This window comes from Miscanthus floridulus, chromosome 8 (genome assembly GCF_019320115.1).
Source record: "Miscanthus floridulus cultivar M001 chromosome 8, ASM1932011v1, whole genome shotgun sequence".
In the NCBI taxonomy this organism is placed as follows: Eukaryota; Viridiplantae; Streptophyta; class Magnoliopsida; order Poales; family Poaceae; genus Miscanthus; species Miscanthus floridulus.
Genome location: NC_089587.1, coordinates 49,454,127 through 49,478,247, shown reverse-complemented (window position 1 = coordinate 49,478,247; position 24,121 = coordinate 49,454,127). Strand labels below are relative to the sequence as shown.

At 46.0% G+C, this 24,121-nt stretch overlaps 1 protein-coding gene across 7 annotated transcripts; it reads left to right on the top strand.

Moving 5' to 3' along the window:
• The first annotated feature begins 252 nt into the window (after positions 1-252).
• LOC136471936 (glycosyltransferase BC10-like) lies at positions 253-23,592 on the top strand. Of its 7 annotated transcripts, none has more exons than XM_066469682.1 (13): positions 254-443; positions 12,869-12,906; positions 13,475-13,583; positions 13,747-14,232; positions 15,106-15,204; positions 15,762-15,862; positions 15,942-16,013; positions 16,168-16,258; positions 16,489-16,569; positions 22,280-22,342; positions 22,447-22,569; positions 22,649-22,687; positions 23,204-23,592. In XM_066469682.1, exons 4-13 carry the CDS (start codon positions 13,879-13,881, stop codon positions 23,330-23,332), a joined length of 1,152 nt encoding a protein of 383 aa, XP_066325779.1. In that variant the 5' UTR covers positions 254-443; positions 12,869-12,906; positions 13,475-13,583; positions 13,747-13,878; the 3' UTR covers positions 23,333-23,592. The 7 variants fall into 7 exon arrangements, with proteins under 7 accessions (XP_066325782.1, XP_066325779.1, XP_066325778.1 ...); XM_066469681.1 differs by having other exon boundaries at positions 13,472-13,583; XM_066469683.1 differs by lacking the exon at positions 12,869-12,906 and having other exon boundaries at positions 13,472-13,583.
• Positions 23,593-24,121: the final 529 nt, after the last annotated feature.

Genomic DNA, 24,121 nt, shown 5'->3' with positions numbered 1-24,121 from the left:
TTAGCGTAAAAAAATGAAACTGCTCGGTATTCTAATGACTATCAATTAAGACTACCTAGTGATCTGTGGAGCAGTATTTGCGATTGCCACCTTTCGACTTCCCTCCGAGACAACGGCGGCCGAGCCAGAGGGGAGGCTGCGTGCTGTTTGTTTGTCTGTGGGGAAGGAGAGGGAGAAGCTGTTCCACTTCCTCCCCCGTCTTCCCCGCCGAACACAAAGCAAAGGCCACGCATGCAGAAACATTTCTCCATTGCAATTATTCCCCGCTCTCGTGCCCCTCTCTTCCTCGAACGCCCGTGCCACGAGGCCCTCTGTAGTCTCCATCGCTCCCCATCCCCACACAAATCCTGCCCGGTTCCATCGCATCGCATGCGTTTTCCCAGCTGGGTTCCCGGTGGTTTCTTGGATCGCCGCACCTTGCCGGCTTTCCCGACCTGCAGCAGGTATGTACGAGCATTTCCCGTTTCCCGTTTCCCGTTTCCATTTCTCTTGTGGGGGCAAATTCGACGCACATTGTGACGATTTGCTTTGGGTTCATGGAGCCGATTCGATGTGGTGGTTGGCATTGCACTGGAGGATTGACCGCGTTAGTCTGGGGTTAGGAGAGGACTGCCGTTGCTCTTGATTTTCGTGTTGCTCAGTTTTTGCGCTGCATCGTCACTCGTCAGATCGCTGGGTGTGAAATCTGGGTGAATTTCGTGTTTCTGTGTAGGTGAATTATTGACCATACGATGCTCCTTCTTATTGTCCCTTAATTTCATAGGCAGTGCGATCGATATTCTCTGGGATCAGAAATTCAGAATAATGGTTCCTTTTGCTCGTAATAAATTGCTCCTCGCATTGTAAACATGCAAACTCAAAACTTATGATCTGGAATCATCTTTTTAGGAGTAATAAATAATGCAGAGGTAGGTCCTGATCACATCCTAGTTACCTTGTACAGAAAATGTAGCCACATCAGATGAAAATTATTATTTTTTTACTGAAAAAAACAATACTCTTTCTGTTTTGAGAAGAAAAAGTCCAATATACCTTTAACGAATTATTGAACTTGGTGGGTAGTAACTTCGTGGTACAGATGAAAATATGTATCCTTGATTGGGACCCTAAGCCACGTGTGCATGGGCTGAGGACGAACATCAACCTGTGCTCGAGAGGACTTTGAGGGGCTCCAAGGCTCCGACTCCCATCTAGGGCGGGATAAGACTTGGCTTGGCTCGACTTTGTCGGTCTGCTCAAGTTGACTCGTTAAGGTCACGAGTCTAATAATAAATATCAGCTCAAAGTCCCAAATAAAAAGCTTTGTTGACAACGAAACCCTGACTAAAACAATGCTACTGCATACTGCAATAAATTTGATTTGTATGAGGTAGTGACAATATGTACAATATCTTTCATCGGCACAGCCAATCAATTTAAATCCATCTATCACGGAGAACAATATATATAAGAATCAAAACAAAGCTATGAAACTTGATTCAAAGGAAAAACATAAAAAATCCCATTATCATAAAGAATACAAAGTTAATCACGTCGGTAAGATCTAAGATGGTTCCGCTCGGCTCTGGAGTGCCCAAAGAAATCTAGTGGCTACATGGTTTCCGGTACGTCTTTGCCTCGCCTGAACTCGCTGCGTCGGCATGAGCGACAAGGTGCTCGCCCGTCCAGGCGAGCCAAATCAGCTCTCTCATGCGGGCAAGTTCATTCTTGCCGGCACAGTCTTCAACATGATCAGGTAAGGAAACCAAACTTGGCACTGTTGGGTAAAGAAAGCAAGCGGCCCCCTAATCTCTACTTAAATTGAAGGAAGCATTCAGCAAGAGGGCACAAGAGGAAGACTGGTGAGTTGTGTGCTTTGTGTGGGGCTGAGGTGATGTAGTATTGGGCTGAATGTATGTTGGTGGCCCTTTTACAATGTTTAGCTCATTAGGCTCGCAAGCGCAAGCTTGGGCTTTAACTAAACTAGAACAGTAGCCCGCGCATGGTTTAAAATGAAATTATACTACTTATAGTTACTTATATGAGTGCATAATTACACTACTACAATAAAACTTAACCGAGTCGTTTGGCAAACGGCCTCGGAGGCGGGCGGGCTGGTTGCCCGCCTCTGTTATTTGGTGGCTGGGCAACCGCCATGGTTAATCATTAACCGTGGCGGGCGCCTTATGCTGCCCGCCTTCGCTAATATATTAACCGAGGCAGGCGCTTTAAAACAACCGCCTCGGTTAATCGATATTAACCAAGGCGGGCACCTTATGCTGTCCGCCTCGATTAATTTATTAATGGAGGCGGGCACACTAAAAGGCCCACCTCCAAAAATAGTGGCCCAGCAGGCAGCCCATCTCGACCCGATATCCCGCTCATTGTATATATATGGGAGTTAGGGTTTCACTCTTAGCCACTCTCTCTCAGCCCTCTCCCCCCCTCCCTCCCTCAAAAGGTGCGTGGCGCACCCTCCCTCCCTCCCTCACATCGCCCCTCCCCTCCCAGCGCCCCACGTCCCCTCCTGATGCGATAGAAGGCGCGCCCCTTGATGTAGACAAGGTCCGATCTTCCGAAAGGTATGATAGCGTCGATTGGTGGAGACTCGACGTTCACGATCTAGGCTTCAAACCAAGGCTGATTCGGACCCCCACAACTATTACACCACTACTCCGTTGGTTATCAACCACACGAACGTTATTGACCTCGCCGAGAAGGCTTTCCTGCAAGCGAATCGAGAACACAAGCAAGAACGAGATGAACACAATCTGAAATTGCAAATAAATATGAGGCTTATGATAACAAGAAGGAGTTTAAGTCTTTATTCGAAAGGATTAATCACCACAGGCGAACAAGATCAAGAACTAGGGCCCTGGTTCACAGCAAGCAGCCTTGGTGGCACAGTTGCAGCAAAACGATATCTGTTTCACGAGAAAATCAAGAATTAAACAAAACCCAAACCATAAGGAGAGCGACGACAGCTATTTATAGAGTCTTGGGCATCACTCCCCTGGACGCGCCCCCTAATGGGTCCAAACACGATACATGGTCCAACGGACCAAAAGACGGTGTCACAGCACCCTAGTAGATTTTGGACGCTGACTTGTTTTGATGATTTCCGTTGATTCCGAAGGTCTTTTGATGTGAGACCACTTGGATTGGCTTCCTTATCAAATTATCTTTCCAACCATATGTGGATCGTCAAAAATGGAGTCCGGATACGTCCTGGGTGACCAGTTTAAGGCAGACTGGTCCTGGAAGCCGAGGCAGACTCGAACTTGAGTTGCTTTGGGCCTCCACCTTGGGGATTCGAACCGAATTAGCCTCGGACCTCCTTCTTGACTTGGACACCCTTGTTGGCCTCCTACCCCTCTATACCATGCGTCAAACATGGTCATATTCATGGGTTTCATATCCTCATCATCCTCCCCTTCTCGACGAAAAGCCATCCTCGGTGTCGATTGTGCTTGAAACTGATCCTGCACAATATAAAGGAGAACGGGGTTGCGAAGACAAAGAGAACTAAAATAATTGTGAGAATAAACGTGACCATGTTTCCAAGTTTCTAGCATGTCATCTCGCATAAAAATTTCAGCAAGCATGTAGACTCCATGATCCAAATGCACACGATGTATGTCAACACTATCTTGCAAAAGATTAGAATTAGCCAAAGACAATACAGGATTAGATGGTAGCAGACATAGGTAGCAACCAACAATACTCCCCTTCTTGGAAGTGAACTTGTTTCTCTAAGGAACATGAGAAAATGTTTATATTATTATGGCTGCCCTCTAAACGATCATAATCTTATACAACAAAAGGAGAATTCATATTACTACAAATGTATACTCGATGTATCATATATTGTCCCTTGTTGTTATATTTGCCAATAACATAATATGTATGTTTAGAAAACCAAGACAAATCAGCATATTTAAATAGGCTCTCCTCCAAACAATCTAGGTTAAACAAAACATCAAATTTAATGTAACCCAAAGTATGTAAAGAAGACAACAGTTTGGACTCATCAGTTTTAGTAGCAATATGAATAACATGTTTATTTTCAGCACAAGTGACTGGTTCCAAAACATGAAAAACTGAGGCATCATCAACCAATTCATCTTTATCACAAGGAGCTTCAAGCAAATTATCATGGGACGGAGATAAATCAAGAGAGGGTTCCACTAACAATTGCTCTATGATAACATGGTTTGTGGAAGAATTTAGTACATTAAAATAATTCTCACCTTCCGTGAGTATAGCACCATGGTCATTACCTGTGTTCTCAGCAGGAGTAATAGGTGCATTGTGAAGTAATGGTTCTGAATTTGCATATGAGGTTGTGAGCTCCTCATTTTCTTCCATGTCATCCTCTCTCTTATGTACATTATCCTACAGAAGATTAGTCATAGCAAGAGGAATAACAACAGACTCTTCCTCTAAATAGTGCATCTCAGCATATAAAGTCAAAACAGGAGATGGATTAACAAAGGTTTCTCGCATAAGGAGTTTCATATCATTCCAAGTTTGAGGTTTATCATAAGGATCTAAAGACTCCCACCAAGATAAAGCAGAATGTCGTAAAACACTAGCTGCATTTTTTAACTTCCTCCTTGGATACATAAAACGAGTAGTAAATATGTTATCGATGGTAATTTCCCACTCTATGTACTCATCAACACCTATACCATCATAAGTCGATGGATACAAACAACGTGTCATTGTTAGAAGACAACAAAAGACAACACAAAAGTATTATCCCTATCAACAACTTAGGTTGTGGACAAGAAAAAACAAGGCACTCAACTCTCAAGCGTCTTATCACGGTCTTACAAAGTGTTCTTACCAAAGCAACATGTGGTGCAATCGGTCGGTGACTGTGATACCGTTGTAGCTTAAGTGTAACAGTTGCAAGGTGAACCTGTACTTAGTTAGAAGAAAATAGAGCTTGGATAGGCACAATATAATAGCAAGGAATAAAAATATTCGCAACTAAATAGCAAAGCTGAATAAATATCCCGAGTACTTATCTTAGTTGCTGGCCTACTCATGTTCCAAGTACTAGATGTATCAAGTGATGTGAATGGTAGGAATATGATTAGGAACAAGGCAGAATTTAGCACACACAAACACAGCTCAAATAACGCTCTCTATGTGCTCCTCTAGATATCGTTCCACTTTTGCCCCTCTCTTTTTTCTCTATTTTTGGACTGTCGTTGTTTTTTGGGATTCTTCGACTTTTTCTTTTTTTATATTTTTTCTTCACTTAGGAGCACAAAAGAAGGAACCACATAAAATATGAGCTTAAACAAGTAAAAGGCGTGCCATGTGGAAATTTCAGAAGATGTGCTCAAAATCGATAAAAAGCTTGTGACCACAAAAATATGATCTTGTGACCAGTTTTTGGCCAAAATAAAAATTTCCGAACCCAACAAAGCAGGGGACAGACGGATCCAAAAATTTTTTTGATTGATTTTGATATATGGAACGTCGAAATCCGAGTTCGTATACGAAAACTAGACCAGTTTTACGAACTGACTCCGAATTAGAGGACAAAACGAGAACAATGCGCGCAAAATTAATCACGACAACAAGGATTTGATGGAAACAGTGAAGACAAGTGTAACAAATTAGATGGCGTGGACTAGAGTTTGATGGATATAAAGGAAATACAGCAAGACTTGAAGGTGTTCACGGATTATGATGAAAAACAAAGGGAAAACACAAACTGGACTAAAAACGATCTAAAACCAGCAACCAGAACTTGCCCTAGGACACAAACTCAACAACACGAAACAGAGATAAAATTACATGGCACAACGAGGCTATAGGACTGGGAATAGGTGGCGGTGGTTTTTTTGGCTTTTTGTGGACTATAGGTAATGCAAAAACAATAACAATCTAATGGAAAAAACAAAGTTATACCTAACGGGCAACAAGGGCTCTGATACCACTTGATGTAGACAAGACCCGATCTTCCGAAAGATATGATAGCGTCAATTGGTGAAGACTCGATGTTCATAATCTAGGCTATGAACCAAGGCTGATTCGAACCCCCGCAACCGTTACACCACTGCTCCGTTGGTTATCAACCACGCGAACGCGATTGACCTCGCCGAGAAGGCTTTCCTGCAAGCGAATCAAGAACACAAGAAAGAACGTGATGAACGCAATCTAAAATTGCAAATAAATATGAGGCTTATGATAACAAGAAGGAGTTCAAGTCTTTATTCGAAAGGACTAATCGCCACAGGCGAATAAGATCAAGAACTAGGGTTCTGGTTCACAGCAAGCAGCCATAGCGATACAGTTGCAGCAAAACGATGTCTGTTTCACAAGGAAATCAAGAACTAAACAAAGCCCAAACCCTAAGGAGAGCGACGACTGCTATTTATAGAGTCTTGGGCATCACCCCCTGGGCGCCCCCCCTAATGGGCCCAAACACGATACACGGTCCAACGGACCAAAAGACAGTGTCACAGTACCTGGTAGATTCTAGATGCTGACTTGTTTCGATGATTCCTGTTGATTCCGAAGGTCTTTTGATGTGAGACCACTTGGATTGGCTTCCTTATCAAATTATCTTTCCAACCATATGTGGATCGTCGAAAACGGAGTCCGGATGTGTCCTGAGTGACCAGTTTAAGGCAGACTGGTCTTGGAGGCCGAGGCAGACTCGAACTTGAGTTGCTTTGGGCCTCCACCTCGGGGATTCGAATCGAATTAGCCTTGGACCTCCTTCTTGACTTGAAAACCCTTGCTGGGCTCCTACCCCTCCATTCCATGCATGAGTTTCATGTCCTCATCACCCCTCCCCTCCCGACCCGAGCGCGGCGCCCCTCTCCCAAATAGTGCCCCAGACTCCCTCTCCTCTCCCTCTATGTTCTCCCTCCGGTGGCATGGGCCCCTCCCAGGCGGTGAGTGAGGGCGCGGTGGACGGGGCCTCTCCCCAGGCAGATCCGATCCCGACGACGATGGAGCAGGGGCGGGGCCTACTCTCTCGGCCAGATCCGGTGGCGGCATGAGGGAGCCACCTCCCACCTCCCTCCGCTAGCTACGGTGCGGATCCGGTGGTGGCGTGGGGGGGGCACCTCCCTCCTCACCTAGCGATATCCGGTGGTGGTGCAGGGGAGCCACCTCCCTACGGTGGCGCCACGACGTGGGGACGCCTGATCTGGCGGCGTCTCGGCAAGGGGACGTCGGATTCGGCTTGCGTCGGCAGCACGCGGGGATGCGGCAGCGGTGGGGCCGTGCGGAGCAAGCAAGCTCGCTGGTGGGCTCTGAAACGGGCTCGCCGGTGGGCTCTAGGCTTTTTTTGTTTTTTTAATCCATTAATTGTGGCGGACATTTGCATGGCGGCCGCATCAGTTAATCGATTAACCGAGACGGGCAAGGCAACCGCCTCCATTGTTCACGGATTAACCGTGACCTTTTGATGGAGGCGGTTGCCTTTGCCCGCCTCCAAAAATCAAAATCGCCCACCTCCGTTAAATTTATTGTAGTGGTAATATCATAGTGTATGTTAGTCAATGGTGTAGCTTGCTAATGTGGATAACTAAATGCATGTTAATGGATTATTGATGTGAATAGCTTAAATGAAGACATAACAACAAGTGATGTGCTAGTGTGCTATCATAATTATGTGCTAGTGGATGCTGATGTTGGCAGCTCGCATGTGATGTGCTAGTGTGCTATCATATTACGTGCTAGTGGATGCTGACGTGGATAGTTTGCATAACGAGATAGAATACTAGAGGAGATTGAAAAATAAGAGATATAGATATAGATATAAATGAGCTAAATTGTTGGCTCAGCTAGTTAGAAAATGTAAACAAGCTGGGGCGAGCCAAGCCAAAATCGAGTTGAGTCAAGCGAACCACGAGATTATTGTCCAACAATACTCCCATCACTTGACCTCTCTAAGCTCAATGCCCCCTTCACTGAGGACGAGATTTTGGGATCATTCATGAGATACCATCGGACAATACCCCTAGGCCCTAGCCATGGCTTTATTGGTCACTTCTACGACCTCGCTTGGTTGGTTATCAAACTGGATGCGTGCAACCTATATCTGATGAATGGTGAACTCTAGATACTACTACTAAATCCTCAGAACCAAAGGGGATTGGTGATTACCATCCCATTAGTCTCATCCACAGATTCAGGAAATTGGTTTCAATGGTCCTTGTCAACAGGGTCGCACCTCGGCTCAACACGATGATTTTGTCAAACCAGAGCGCTTTCATGAAAGGTTGTCAAATACCTAACAGTTTTTGTTACATAAATGCGGCGGCTAAGGCAATGCATATGAAGAAACAACGTTGCATGCTCTTCAAGATCAACATTACCAATGCTTTGACTCAGCTCCAACTTTTCATACTCTGCTCCAAACTTGTCTAGTCAAACAAGTCTAACTTCAAGAACTCTGCTCCAAGAAAAATATGGAGTTGAAGGCCAACTCCACGTTTTTTGGAGCTCCTCAAAGGGTACTCTAGAAATTGAAGTTTTGCATCTTCTCATGGAGTTGGTGGAAAATTACCCATCACTGCCACTCATTACACACATAACGGATCGTACCCCTTCTATTCTTTTCTATAGCATTGCTGCCTCCCACCGATTGTTCTCAATGGTGTTGCTCCCTTCCCTTCAAATAGTACCACCATCGTTGCCTATTCTAGCCACCCCGGACATTTCTCCAATGAGCTGATGTAAGGAATGGATAGATCCGAGTAGAGCTAGAAAAAGTGGAGCAGAGCAGCCTCAAACAGGCCCTTAGCCATTCTTGATTGAGACCTTGCAACATCTTGGGTTCTCTAGAGTTTGGACTAACTAGATCTTAGTGCTCCACTCTACAAGTACCAAGCTCATGATTAATGGTATTCAAGGGAACATGACCTATCATGCCATGGGACTTCGATAGGAGGGTCATCTATCCCCGATGCTCTTCCTCATGTTCATGGGAATGCCTTAATAACCTCACTTACTGCATGTGGATACAAGACCCTACTTCAAACATTGGTTCTCTAGTCCATCACATACAGGGCATTGCTTTTATGTGGATGATCTTGTTGTGTTCTTCTTATGGGAGGTCGCCTTGGGACATTGTGACGTTCCAGTGTCGTGTCACTCCGATTTGCTATGGCCTAGACGAGGTGGAGACCATCTAGAGTTTTTATGTTGTCCCATCAGCGACCTCCCATGCTATCTTGTACCTGGGGACTCGCTCTTCTATTAGTCACGTCTCGTGTTTACCAAAGTCAGCTATTCTATAGTTGGTGGACAGGGATGCAGACTGTTTGCTACTTTAGAAAGACAAGTTCCTAAATAGGTAAGGTCGTCCCATCCTCACCAATACTAGCTCACTGCCATATCAGTCCATATTTCCATTTTGGTCGAGCTGCAACCATGGACTATACGTGCCATCGACAAGATCCGCAAAGCATTCCATATGTGTGACATAGACGTGGTGAACAATGGTGGGCATTGTCTGGTGGCATGGACAAAATCTTCCAGACCTCCAGAGTTGGGAGGGACTCGGCCCCCATGACACGAAACTCCTTGGATTAACATTTCAGATGCGTTGGGAATGGATTCGACGCACTGACTCAACAAAGGCCTGGTATGGGTTTTGGTCGCACTTTGACAAGACGGCTAAGGCTAGGGGCTTCTTTGTCAATAAGTGTTGGCAATGGGCACTGCACACTGTTTTTGAGAGATAAATGGATTGAGGGTCGCTCCATTTGGATATTGCGCCTAGCCTTAATGCTCTGGTCAGCACACGCATTCGAAACTCTAGCACGGTCAAGGAGGGGCTCTCCAATCATCGATTGGTCTGAGGCATTTCCATCTCTGGTGTAATTTTTGTTTGAGCAATTTTGGATTATTAGCATATATATCTGGGACTTGGTGGAAAGCCCAACCCTCTCAGACACTCAAGGTGATTTCTTGTTGAAGTGGATAGGTGATGCCCAATACTGGACATCAACAGATCCCTTTTTGTGGGGCAAACAGTAATCCTCGACACAAAGCAACGATGGAAGTTAAGTTGCCAAACAACTGCAAATTCTTTATGTGGTTGGTCCCCTTGTTGTCGGAGAGGTTGTAGATGCTTGGGTTGCCTAATAGAAAGAAATGCACAATTTGTTCACAAAAGTCTAAGACACTATTAGCCCTTGTTGCTTAACTATGTCTTTAATAGGGAGACTGAAAGGTCCTAATGGCTAGAAAAGGGTGAATAACCTATTAAAAATTTCTACAGCGACACTTAACAAACCGGTTAGACAATTATGAGGTGAAGCAAGTGTTGCGCTAGCCTACCAAAAATGCAAGCAACCTACCACAATTCTAGTTTCTATTGTCTCTAACCACACAAAGGCTATGACACTACACTAAGTTAGCGTGCTCTCAAAAGCTAACTAAAGAGCCACACTAACCAAACTAACAAGCTCTCACAACTAGCTACACTAAAGAGCTTGATAACTAGTTTGCGGTAATGTAGAGAGAGTGAGCAAGATGGTTATACCGCCGTGTCGAGGAGTGAACCAATCAATCACAAGGATGAATACCAATGAAGACCAATCACCTCGAAATCAAATGATGACACAATAATTTTTTTACCGAGGTTCACTTGCTTGTCAGAAAGCTATTCCTCGTTGTGGCGATTCACTCACTTGGAGGTTCACGCGCTAATTGGCATCACACGCCAAACCCTCAATAGGGTGCCGCACAACCAACACAAGATGAGGATCACACAAGCCACGAGCAACTCACTAGAGTACCTTTTGGCTCTCCGTCGGGGAAAGATCAAGAACCCTTCACAATCACCACGATCGGAGCCAGAGACAATCACCAACCTCCGCTCGACGATCCTCACTGCTCCAAGCCATCTAGGTGGCGGCAACCACCAAGAGTAATAAGCGAATCCCACAGCGAAACACGAACACCAAGTGCCTCTAGATGCCAACACTCAAGCAATACACTTGGATTCACTCCCAATCTCACAAAGATGTTGAATCTATGATGAAGATGAGTGGGAGGGCTTTAGCTAAGCTCACAAAGTTGATATGTCAATGCAAATGGCCAAGAGAGTGAGCTAGAGCCGGCCATGGGGCTTAAATAGAAGACCCCACGAAATAGAGTCGTTGTACCCCTTCACTAGGCACTGCTCGGGGTGACCGGATGCTCCAGTTAGATCAATCGGACGCACAACCCCAGCGTCCGGTCGCCCGATGCTTGCCACGTGTCATCGTCTTCAAACGTTGTCCGCCCGATCTCAATGGTCAAGAGATGACCGGACGCGCTGCTCTAAGTGATCGGACGCACCAACACCAACGCCCAGTCATTTCTAGCAAGGTACCAGATGCGAAAAATCACGACCGGACACGTCCGATCATGACCGTCCGGACTCACCCAGCGTCCGGTCACTCAACGTCTCCCCTATGCGTTGCATATGTCATCATACGTCATACTGACCGGACTCAGGCCCTGAGCGTCCGGTCATTTCTCGCGCCAGCGTCCGGTCATGAAACCGAAACCGTACGCTCACAGCTGCCACTGACCGGACGCACCAGTCCTACCGAGACCAGCATCCGATCACTTACAGTGACCTCCGTTCATCTGGGTTTAGCCACCGGATACGTCCGTTACGCTCTGTGAAACCCTGTCTTTTCTGTACAGGGCGCCGGTGAAGCTTCTTCACCCTTGCTCAAATATGCCAACCACCAAGAGTATCATCTTGTGTACATGTGTTAGTATATTTTCACAAACATTTTTAAGGGTGTTAGCACTCCACTAGATCCTAAATGCATATGCAATGAGTTAGAGCATCTAGTGGCACTTTGATAACCGCATTTCGATAAGAGTTTCACCCCTCTTAAATAATATGGCTATCAAACCTAAATGTGATCACACTCGCTAAGTGTCTTGATCACCGAAACAAAATGGCTCCTACTATTTATACCTTTGCCTTGAGCCTTTTGTTTTTCTCTTTCTTCTTTTCAAGTCCAAGCACTTGATCATTACCATGGCATCGTCATCATCATGTCATGATCTCCATTTGCTTCACCACTTGGAATGTGCTACCTATCTCATAATCACTTGATAAATTAGGTTAGCACTTAGGGTTTCATCAATTCACCAAAATCAATCTAGAGCTTTCAGAGACCTGGTTCAGGGCCCTCAGATCCTTTGAATAACAATCCCATGACTGGCTGCCATCCTCAGAATCTTCCTGGCCAGACTTGTGGCTCCAAGTAAGGAAAATCCTTCCAGAGCCTCGGGGCATCGAATGTTTGATTCCCAAGTCATCCTAATCTCTTAGAAGATCTGGAAGGAACACAATGCTCGGGTGTTCAGAGGACTACAATTGATTCATCCTATATAGTTGACCAAGATATTAAAGAGGAAGCTGGTTGATGGTCGCAAGCCAAGTTAATCATTTTGCCTATTGTATCACAATAGTTTCAAGTGTGTGGCTCGCTCGAGGCGCTTGCGTGTGTGCTTGATGGGACATGTGGTTTGGTAGTTTGTTTTCTCTCCTATCTGTTTTAGTTGGGTCTGTTTTCTTCTCATCGAGACGTTTTGCATGCTAGACTGTATCTTAACCTCTTAATGAAACACATGCACGGTACGTTCTAAAAAATGTGTCTTGATTTTAGATGCTCCATGTTGTGCAACCTTAGAGCCACAAGTATTGGTCCTGCATGCAACGACATGCCTACCACAATAATGGCTCTGTTTTTGGAATCTGTTGGCTTTGCAAACTCATTTGCATTTATTTATTATTATGGAACTAAGAGGTGGTTAAAAGAATCTTTTGTAGAGTTAAATTCGCAAACTTCTACTAGAGCCGTGAAGATTCAATAAACTCACTACATTCTCAATGCAGTCAAGCACATCAAAGGAAATGCAAACTAGGCCGTTGAGGTATATATCACCAATGCCTCTCATGCTGACAGCATAATATTTCTATGGACATCTTATAAGAACAAAAGCACAATGGGATCGAGAAGGCTGATGATGCCACTCATCAATCCATGAGGTCTCCATTCTTCGGATTGAGCAGGAGGGCAATCACATCTGTTTTGTTCTGTGGCAAACAAAAAGGATTGTTTATGATTGTTCTTCTAAAATGAATGCTTGTGGCTTTTATTCTACTGTCATAAGATTATATTGCCATCCTTTTATTTCGGTGCCAGTGTCGAGGACTTTTTGGCATGTGCACTTTAGAACCCTTGGTTTGTCAGATCATCTTAATTGATTATGATGCACATACATGTGTTTGGATATGTTTCAGAGTATACTATAATCTTTAAGGTAATAAAAATTGTAGATATATTTAATAAGGAAAAATAAATATTAGAAGGAAATTGCCCTTTTGATTTGTTTTTTTAAATACCCCTTTGATTTGTAAGTAGTAATAGGATTCCAAATATTAGCTTTTACCATTCGATTATTTTGTGGTACTAAATTATGTAGTGCAAATATGCAGAAGTTTCTTCACATTATTTTAGCAACAAGCAACATAGTATTGGAGATTGCTTTCTCGCTTGTAGATCAGAAGAAATCCTAGTTAGCCTTCCAACATCAATTCAATTCTTATAGTAAGTTAACTCTATTTCAATTATTTTGTTTTGAGAGGATGGGTCTTTCCTTGGCCTGTTGTACTATCTTTTCTGTCTTAATGAAATGGTACACAACTCTCTTGCGTAGTTCGAGAAAGGACAGCAGGTTTAATTAGCTCCTCCTTTTGCTTTTATTTTGCAGAAGCACTTATAGTAGCAGAAGGCAATTGTTTTTTCAATTTTCACATTTTTGGAAGCTCCACTAAGACACTTTTGCTTTAGTCAAGAAGAGAGTAATGAAGGCAGGGCACATCAATGTGAGTAGCCAAAAGGAATGAAGTGGTATCAGGTGTGGAAATTGGGCTTCGGCGATATGAAGGGTGTTACAGTTCCTCGCACAAGAGCAAGTCCAAGAAGACGCATATGGATATCAGTGGTTGTAATATTCATCGCCATCACTGTGCTATGGGCTTATCTTTACCCACCCCAGGATTATACCTATCCTGTTAGGGACTGGTTTCCCTCAGAACCAACCCGGGAACTTACTGATGCAGAGACTGCTGCACGTGTTGTCTTCAGACAGATCCTCTCGACGCCTCCTTTCATATCAAGGAACCCAAAAATTGCCTTTATGTTCCTGACCCCAGGCAAACTTCCATTCGAAAAATTGTGGGAGTTGTTCTTTAAGGTATCCAGTGCCACTTTCCCTTGTGTATATTCAAGCATACTTGACAACTTTATACATGATATTAATTTTGCGTCCTAAAGGATGACTTAATAAAATACAAATATATTACTCTCCAATTTAAAGTACAGATGGTTGATGTGCAGTAATTTTCTTTTCTCGAACTATGCAAGAGAGATGATGTCATTTCATTAAGAAAATGAGTACAAAATGTACAACACCAAGACACCAGACAGCAACCCAATGCACTAGATCACAAAAAGCAAGCACACCGGGTTCAAACAAAGCAAACGATCACATTTTTTTCGAAAGACAAAGGAGAGCTACATGTCATTTCATTAAGAGAGAAAAAGAGATACAAAGGTCAGGGTAAAACAGCCGCACCTGAAAACGACCATAAAATGACCAAAAGAAAAAAAAAACATATAAAAGGTCCCAAACACCCCGAGCCAAAAACACCACAGAGCGTCCTCCTCTTCTTCCATCCTCACAATCAAGGAAACACTCAGGACAGCATTGTTGAAGACACAATCATTGCGGTGTTTCCAAATCTCCCATCCAATGAAGATGTGCAGTAATTCACCAGTCATAACTAAGATCAAAAGTGCATTAGTTGTCCATAGGCTGCATCATATCTTTCATCTTTCATTTCATGAAATGTGTTCTTTATTGGCCATTGTTTTATTTAAATGTCCTTAAATCTAAACCAGAATCCGATTTTGTTATATTACTGGATTTGCCCCTAGTACCAAACCACAAGTGTACTTTGTTCTGAACCTATTTTTCTCTTTACTTTCGTTATGGTACCATTTGAAAGAACAAGGGATACATCTTACTCCATTTGTGTTTTCCATGCTATTCATCTTATCTCTCTAGGGACATGAGGGGAGATACACTATATATGTTCATGCTTCACGGGAGAAGCACGAACATGTCAGTCCCATATTTGTCGGTCGAGACATACACAGTGAGAAGGTAATGCTATTAAGGATGAAGCCACGCTGAGCTTGTGTATTTGTAAGATCACAAGGTAGAAATATGTTTTGATTTACTATGATTTCTTATATGTCTAACACATTTTCTGCTGGATTTTCGAGTAAATGCGTTATAGTTCTTCAGAGTTTCCAGTGATAATTAATTTTACTTAGCCATTGTCTTATATATCTAGTTATGCATATTGAAACACTTAAAAGTACTTGACATACTGTGTATAGGAATAGGCACAGGATGCAGTTTCAGAATATATGCACATTTATGCTGAAAAAATTATGGGACCACAGTTCCAAAATTTTAAAAAATAACTTGATGCACATATAACATGCATGTATGCTTGATCTGGAAGTAGAACTTATCTAGCAGATTGTTTCCTAATATTATTTGTATTCATATATCTGCAGATAATTCGATTTGATAGATTTGGTTCTGTCTAAGAAGTATAGCCAGTTAGTGAGTAGATAATTAATGTTTGCTGCACATTGACTATATACCTATACGTGTTCCGTAGGATTCTGATATTGGCAAATTCCTAGCAGGTAGGATGGGGTATGATTACAATGGTTGATGCAGAGAGGAGGCTGTTGGCAAAAGCTCTAGAAGATATAGACAACCAGCATTTTGTTTTGCTTTCAGACAGGTGATCCCCATATTCGAAAATACTTTCTATCATGAAGAACTCTCTCACTATGTAATCATTCCTCATACAATGAATTCAGCTGTGTTCCTCTTCACAATTTTGACTTTGTGTACGACTTCCTCATGGGATCAAGACACAGTTTTTTGGACTGGTGAGACAATGCTCTGTCTGAACTATGCTGCATTCATTCATATCGCTAAGCCATAGCCTAGAGCATTGCACAGATCTTCAATGCCATAGTTTTTTATATACACTTGCCAAAAAAAATTTCCGGCCATTCACATTCTTGTGTATTTATTGGCTAGTTTTCACGATCCCGGGCCACATGGAGTTTACAGATACTCAAAGAATATGTTACCTGAGGTTCGGGAGTCAGAATTCAGGAAAGGTTCTCAGGTGACCTTAATATTGCCTCTTTCAAGTTCACAAATTGTGGACATTAAGTAATCAATGGGCTAGAAGGCTAGAAAGCATTGTTAATCAATAAGAATCCTCTTTTTTGTCGCAGATAATCTACTTTATTTAAAATATAAAGATTTATTTCCCCAAATGCATTGAATTTATGAGGTCTGTATGGACTCCAAGTACTGAAATATGTCTACAATACTATTCTTTGAACATCGCAGTGGTTCTCAATGAAGCGACAACATGCAATGGTGGTGATTGCAGACAGTCTTTATTACTCAAAATTCAGGCTTTACTGCAGGGTAATCAAATCTAAATTTTCATGGCCTTCCATGCATATACTGTATACTTGAGGACTAGCATAGTAATTTTGGTGTCGTGTTGTAGTCATAGACTGCACTACGTTCTAGCTTTCAGTTCACTGTTCTGTCAACTGATTTACTGTTTCTCCCAAAATCTAGATCCTCCACACTTCACCTCTGCTGCTATTCGTGTACATTTTTCCATCTGTTCTTTGTAAAGTAATATGCGGCTCTCCCTCTGTACGCGCGGCAGGGGCAGTCGCCGAAAGGGCTCCCCTGCTGCTGCACTGTAGCCGCGGCAGGGGTAGGCGCCGAAAGGCTCCCCTGTCGCACTGTAGCCACAGCAGGGACAGGCGCCAAAGTTAGCTCTGCTATCACATCTATTCACTGTAGCAACATCGCAGCCTGACATATCTGTGTACTAGGATTAGATGGGTAGAGTTGTATATATAGCTTCTCACTGCAACTCAGTGAAGAGAGAGAGTTCAGTTTTGCCATCTCTTCTGCAGAGCTCCGGCCAACGCTGGTGCTTGTGCCATAGTGTGTGTGCGAGAACGCCAGTGAGCGGTCGGCTCACCCGTGCGGGAGATCTCGGGACAAACAAGTGGTATCGGAGCCGTACAAGCGCCGTCGCCGGACTAACCGCTGGCGATGACGGATAGTTCGGGGATGGGCGACAGCAGCGGCGCTCCTGTGGTTGCTCAGCCACCACAGGAGGTCGTTGTGCGCACAGTGCTGGAGGTCAGCGGCACCAGTTGGCCAACGCTGACTCGCACCAACTATGGCGAGTGGGTGGTGACCATGAAGGTCAAGCTCAGAGCCGGACGGCTCTGGAATACCATTGACAAGGGTACCGACAACGAAGAAGACGACATGTCAGTGTTGGAGGCTATCCTTGCTGCTGTGCCAGCGGAGTATAGGGAGCCGTTGGGGGCGAAGAACTCTGCTAATGAGGAGTGGGACGCCATTGCAGCGATGCGCGTCGGCTATGACCGCGCAAAGAAGGCGACGGCCCAGCTGCTGAAGCAGGAGTACGCTAACCTCAAGTTCAAAGATGATGAGTCAGTGGAGGACTTCTCCCTCCACCAACAGTCGCTCATCAGCAAGCTGAGGAGCCACGGCGTCACCATCGACGAAGAAGAGACGATCTCCAAGTACCTTCACTCCGTGCCAGTGAAGTACATGCAAATCGCTCTCTCCATAGAGATGATGCTGGACTTGTTCACCCTCACCATTGAGGATGTGACAGGCCATCTGCGGGCGGTGGACAAGCGCATGGAGCAGGCCACAACAACAACGGATAGTGGCAAGCTGCTGCTGATAGAGGAGGAGTGAGATGCCCGGATGAAGGAGAAGAAGTCCAGGGAAGCCTCCTCCAGCCGCGGTGGCGATGGCAAGCGCCGCAGCAAGGCTTCTTCGGAGAAGAAGAAGAAGGTCGACCTCAACGCCTATCGACGCTGCAGGAAGATGGGCCATTGGACAAAGGAGTGCCCAAATCGCAAGCAGGAGAAGAAGGCTGATGAGGATGATGAGGCCACTCTCCTGATGGCGACCATCTGTGCACGACATTGAGGCCAAGGAGAAGGGAGAGGTGATGGCGGTGGAAGGGCACGGCAAGGCTCTGAAGACTGTCAACCTCGATGAACCGCGCGTCCAAGTCCACCTCGGACATGTGGGCGGCAAGTAGGAGCAGCGGTGGTACCTGGACTCTGGCGCCAGCAACCACATGACGGGCTCCAAGGAAGCCTTCTCTAAGCTCGACGACAACGTGACCGGCACGGTGAAGTTCGGTGACGGCTCAAGGGTGGCGATCTGAGGGCGCGACACCATTATCTTCAGGTGCTAGAACAGCGAGCACCGCACGCCGACGGATGTATATTACATCCCGCAGCTACGTTCAAGCATCATCAGCATTGAGTAGCTGGATGAGCGCGGCAGCGAGGTACTGATCAAGGACGGCGTCCTCAGGATTAGGGATTGAGAGTAGCAGCTTCTTGCCAAGGTGAAGAGGTCCCAAAACTGGCTATACCTGCTCGACTTGAAGGTGGAGCAGCCCATCTGCTTGGTTGCACGACACATGGAGGAGTCGTGGCTGTGGCATGCCCGGTATGACCATCTCAGGTTCGACGCGCTCGGTCGGCTGGAGAAGATGGTCCAAGGTCTGCCCCACATCAAGCATGCAGGCAAGCTGTGTGACAACTGCTGGCCGAAAAAAAGAGGAGGCTGCCGTTCCTAAAGGTGGCCAAGTATCGCGTGGTGGATGCTCTCGAGCTCGTCTATGGCGATCTCTGTGGGCCAATCACGCCAGCCACAAATGGTGGTCGGCGGTACTTCCTCCTGCTCATGGATGATTGCAGTCGCTATATGTGGCTACAACTCCTGACGAGCAAGGACGAGGTGGTAGAAGCGGTTGAGAAGTCCAAGGTGCACGTGGAGGCAGAGAGTGGCAAGAAGTTGCGTGTGCTGCGGACTGATCGCGGCGGCGAATTCACTTCGGTGGAGTTCGTTGCGTACTGCGGGGATCAGGGTATGGTGTGACACCACACCGCACCATACTTGTCGCAGCAGAACGGCATAGTGGAGCAGCAAAACTAGATGGTGGTCGACATGGCTTGATCCATGATGAAGGCCAAGAGCATGCTAGCAAGGTTCTAGGTGAGGCGGTGACCACGACGGTGTTTATCCTCAACCACGCGCCCACAAAGGCCCTGAAGGGCGTGACACCGTTCGAAGCTTGGTATGGGCGCAAGCCGAGCGTATCCTTCCTTCGGACATTCGGCTACATCGACCACGTTAGGAAGACGAAGCCGGTCCTCACCAAGCTAGAGGACAGGAGCACACCGATGGTGCTCCTGGGCTAAAGGAAGGTACCAAGGCATACTGACTCTACGACCCATGCGGAGGCAAGGTGGTTATCTCGAGCGACGTCGTGTTCGATGAGAAGGCGGCCTAGGACTGGGACAGTCCGGGCATGGGGGAAGCTGGCGGCTTCACCAGCACCTTCATCGTCGAGCACTTGGTCATCCACGGTGGTGGAGATGTTGGAGAGGAGGTGCCGACCACTCCAGCAACAGAGCCGAGCACTCCAGGATGGGTGCCGAGGACTCCAGGAGTGGTGCCAAGTGGTCCTGCAGTGGTGCCGACCACTCCAGGATGTGTGCCGAATGCTCCTGTAGCGGAGCCGAGAGGTCTTGCAATGGTGCCGACCACTCTAAGACTGCTGCCGAGCACTCCTGTAGTGGTGTCAACCACTCTAGGAGTGGTGACGAGCGGTCCAAGAGTAGTGCCAAGCACTGTAGCTGAGGTGCCGAGCACTCCAGGTGCTGTGCCGACCACTCCGGCGGAACAGGGGACTCCATCGACGCCGACCAAGTTCGCCTCGCCTCCAAGTGACATCACCGAGTTTGTGGATGCCTTCCACGACGATGAGGAGGTGTGGTTCCACAGGCTGGACGACATCATCAGCGGCACAGGGTCCTCAGGCCTGGCGGGTCGGCTGCTGAATGACCCAGAGCTGCTTCTCGTTAGTGCAGAGGAACCACCCACCTTTGCACTAGCTGAGCACGATGCAAATTGGCGACAGGCGATGCTGGAGGAGATGAAGGCGATTGAGGAAAACGAGACTTGGGAGCTCATCGATCCACCTCTAGGATGCCGTCTGATCGGCCTGAAGTGGGTGTACAAGGTCAAGCGGGACGAGCGCGGTGCCATTGTCAAGCACATGCACGCCTCATCGCCCGAGGCTTTGTCCAGCATGAGGGCATCGACTTCGAGGAAGTCTTTGCGCCGGTAGCGCGCATGGAGTCTATCCGTCTGCTGCTGGCTTTAACAGCAGCGAAGGACCGGCGCGTCCATCACCTAGATATAAAATCGACCTTCCTCAACGATGAGCTGGCGGAGACGGTCTTCGTCAGGCAACCTCCAGGTTTCGCCATCAAGGGAGCGGAACACAGGGTGCTCCGACTGCGCAAGGCGCTCTACGGACTGCGGCAGGCCCCGCGAGCGTGGAACGTGAACCTTGACGCCACATTGGGCGAGCTTGGGTTCACGCGGTGCGCAACCGAGCATGCGCTCTACACGCGGCGACTGGGGAAGGGGGAGCTCATCATCGGCGTGTATGTGGACGACTTGATCGTCACCGGCGCGCGTGCGGTGGACATCGACAGGTTCAAGCATGAGATGGCGGCTTGTTTTCGATTAAGCGATCCTGACGCGTTCTCCTACTACCTCGGCATCGAGGTGACATAGGGGAAGGAGGTGCTCACGGTCGGTCAGAGCGTGTACGCCTCGAAGCTGTTGGAGTGGAGCGGCATGGCTGAGTGCAAGCCGTGTGTGACTCCGATGGAGGAGCGGCTGAAGCTGACGAAGGCCAGTACCACGGCGAAGGTAGATGCAACACTCTATCGGAGCATCGTCGGTTGTCTGTGCTACCTAGTCCACACGAGGCCGGATATTGCGTTCGCCGTGGGCTACGTCGGCCGCTACATGGAGGATCCCCGAGAGGATCACTGGGCCACGATGAAGCGGCTGCTGCGCTACGTCAAGGGGAGGGTGGATCAGGTGATCGTCTTCCCCAAGACCGGCGGAAGTAGGATGTAGCTCACTGTGTTCAGCGATGCAGACATGGCGAGGGACATCGACGGACGGTGGAGCACCTCTGGCGTGCTCGTCTTCCTCGGGTTAGCTCCAATCTCATGGATGTTGCTAAAACAGAAGGTGGTGGCGCTGTCCACGTGCGAGGCAGAGTACGTGGCGGCGGCCACAGCGACATGCCAAGCTATGTGACTGCGCCGGCTGCTGGGTGAGCTGACCGGTGTGGAAGCTCACCCACCAGCACTAATGGTGGACCAGCCCACCATCGCCCTCGCGAAAAATCCGGTTCTCCATGACCGGAGCAAGCACATTGACCTCAAGTTCCACCTCCTCAGGGACTATGTCGATGAAGGGCAAATCGTCATCGAGTTCGTCGAATCTGGTCGGCAACTCGCGGACGTCCTCACCAAGCCACTCAGCCATCTTCGGTTCACAGAGCTGAAAAAGATGATCGGCATGGTGGAGGTTTTAGGGTTAGCAGCAGGATTAGGGGAAGAATTGTAAAGTAATCTGCTGCTCTCCCTCTGTACGCGCGGTAGGGGCAGACGCCGAAAGGACGCCCCTGCTGCTGCACTGTAGCCGCGGCAGGGGCAGGCGCCGATAGGCTCCCCTGCCGCACTGTAGCCACAGCAGGGACAGGCGTCAAAGTCAGCCCTGCTGTCACATCTAGTCACTGTAGCAGCATGGCAACCTGCCATGTCTGTGTATTAGGATTAGATGGGTAGAGTTGTATATATAGCTTCCCACTGTAACTCAGTGAAGAGAGAGAGTTCAGTTTTGCCATCTCCTCTGTAGAGCTCCGGCCAACGCTGGTGCTTGTTCTGTGTGTGCGCGCTCTGTTCTCCCTCCCTCTTCTACCTCCAGCCGTAGTGTGTGTGCGAGAACGCCGGTGAGCGGTCGGCTCACCCGTGCGGGAGATCTCGGGACCAACATTCTTTGCACTTGTGAGCATCACTCTATTAGTCTCTTCTAAATCAGCTAAAATTGCTCGAAATAAGGAACTGCTCTTGTAGGTCCTATAGTTATTTCCACTATTGTTTGATTTCATTCTGTTATGTTGATAGCACTACTTAGCTGAATAATTTGTGTCTTTGGTTGTGCTTTGTGCCCTTTGCAGCCTGGAATGGAAGAAGGTCGCAATTGCTATGCAGATGAACATTATCTGCCGACACTATTCCACGTTAGTAGCGACCACATAGTGTCATTTTAGATTTTTAAGGAATCTGATTGTCAATAATATCTTCTATAGGTACTGATGTCAAGGCTGTCATATGTACTGAACAGATGATGGACCCTGCTGGCATTGCTAACTGGTCAGTCACCTACGTTGATTGGTCTGAAGGAAAGTGGCATCCCAGATCTTTCCGAGCTAAGGATGTCACTTATGAACGCCTGAAGAATATGACTGTACGTTTACCTTTATTTTGTATCATCTTAACATGATAAATATGATCCTTTTATGCCTCTAACTTCCATTTTGCTGCAGTCAATTGATGTGAGCTACCACATCACCAGTGATGAGAAGGTCTCTTCCTCCCGTGCTATCTGAATTAATTTAATCATTGATGATTTATTTGAAAGACAAGCCTGAAAATTGCATTTATTTACTGAATTAATTATACTACCATGTTGTTTTTCAATTTATCATATATGTTGCATTATTTGCACATGATAAGTTGGGATAGGATATATATATATATATATATATTCGGTTACCCAGTGCACAATCTATAGAGTGAATTACGGTAAACTACTATTAGGCTCTGAAGTGTATAGTCCTATCAGTTCCGTCAAGCTGCAAATCAAGCAAAGTGCACACTCATCATTGCCTGAAGTTCATGTGTCATACTTTTATTTTGATTCCTAGTGAGAGAGATCTGTTCTCCCATTTTTTCTTTGGTGTGTGGTTTAAAAAATCTTCAGCCCACGTTCTCTTTTCAGTTGCAACCTGCGTGGAGTAATTGTGTTTTCTTTGATGTCAACTTAACTATTGGGAGAAACACTGGACGTCCAATGCTTATGTTCTTGTTGTTGACTGCAGAAAGATCTCTTGCAGAGGCCTTGCCTGTGGAATGGACTCAAGAGACCATGCTATTTGTTTGCAAGGAAATTTTACCCTGAAGCATTAGACAATCTTGTGAACTTATTCTCAAACTACACAATTTTCTGAGTTCTACAGCAGGAAGCATACACATTTTCGGAAGCATTGGTGTTTATGTTCGTTGTAGATTGCTGGAGGAGCAGACATATTGACACTAACTCGATCAGTATATAATAGGGAACGAGTATTAGACAATTGTTTCACCGATAAACTGTTTTAGGATTATATTCTTTTATATAGGTTTCAGTGTTACTCTTTTTTTGTGTCTCCTGGTGATAGCTAATTATGTGAAAACTATCATTACATTAATCCTTGCTCAAAAGAATGTGTAAAGAAATTTTCCATGTGTGGTCCATGATGCAGATGCCCTTCACTGAATGTGCAAAGATGGGTTGTAACTGTATGACGGTATCCAAAAACATATCTAGGTGATGGCTTAAAGCACTAATGGTATCGTTATGAGTGTACAAGCCAAAACTATGAAAACCTAGAAATATGCGCATACTCAATTAAAGGGGGATATGATTGCATCATAGTGTCTAACAAGGACACAATCTAATACATCATGTTATCAAGTAGTTGGTCATAGTCTCTTACCATAAAAATGGATGCATGTGCAGCCACAACAAACTATTAGAAATCTGGCAATCCACATGAGGTGTGTGAACAAGGGAAGTTATTTCTTCCCTGTCAACCACTATGACTAAGACAACATGACAAATCAAGACCTAGAAATGATAACCGACATGCTTCTGTACCCAGAGATGCTTTGTCCACAATGAACGAAGAAAATAAATCAATTAAATAGTTGTAGCCCCTGTATTCAGATTCAATAGTAGTAGATGCATGTAGTTCTTA

Bases quoted from the DNA above. Each gene is read 5' to 3' on its own strand.
- LOC136471936 (XM_066469679.1), top strand. From the start codon at position 13,879: ATGAAGTGGTATCAGGTGTGGAAATTGGGCTTCGGCGATATGAAGGGT. The intron at 16,014-16,167 runs GTGAGACAATGC...TTTATTGGCTAG, and splicing joins AGACACAGTTTTTTGGACTG to TTTTCACGATCCCGGGCCAC. The intron at 16,570-22,279 runs GTAATCAAATCT...TGCCCTTTGCAG, and splicing joins AATTCAGGCTTTACTGCAGG to CCTGGAATGGAAGAAGGTCG.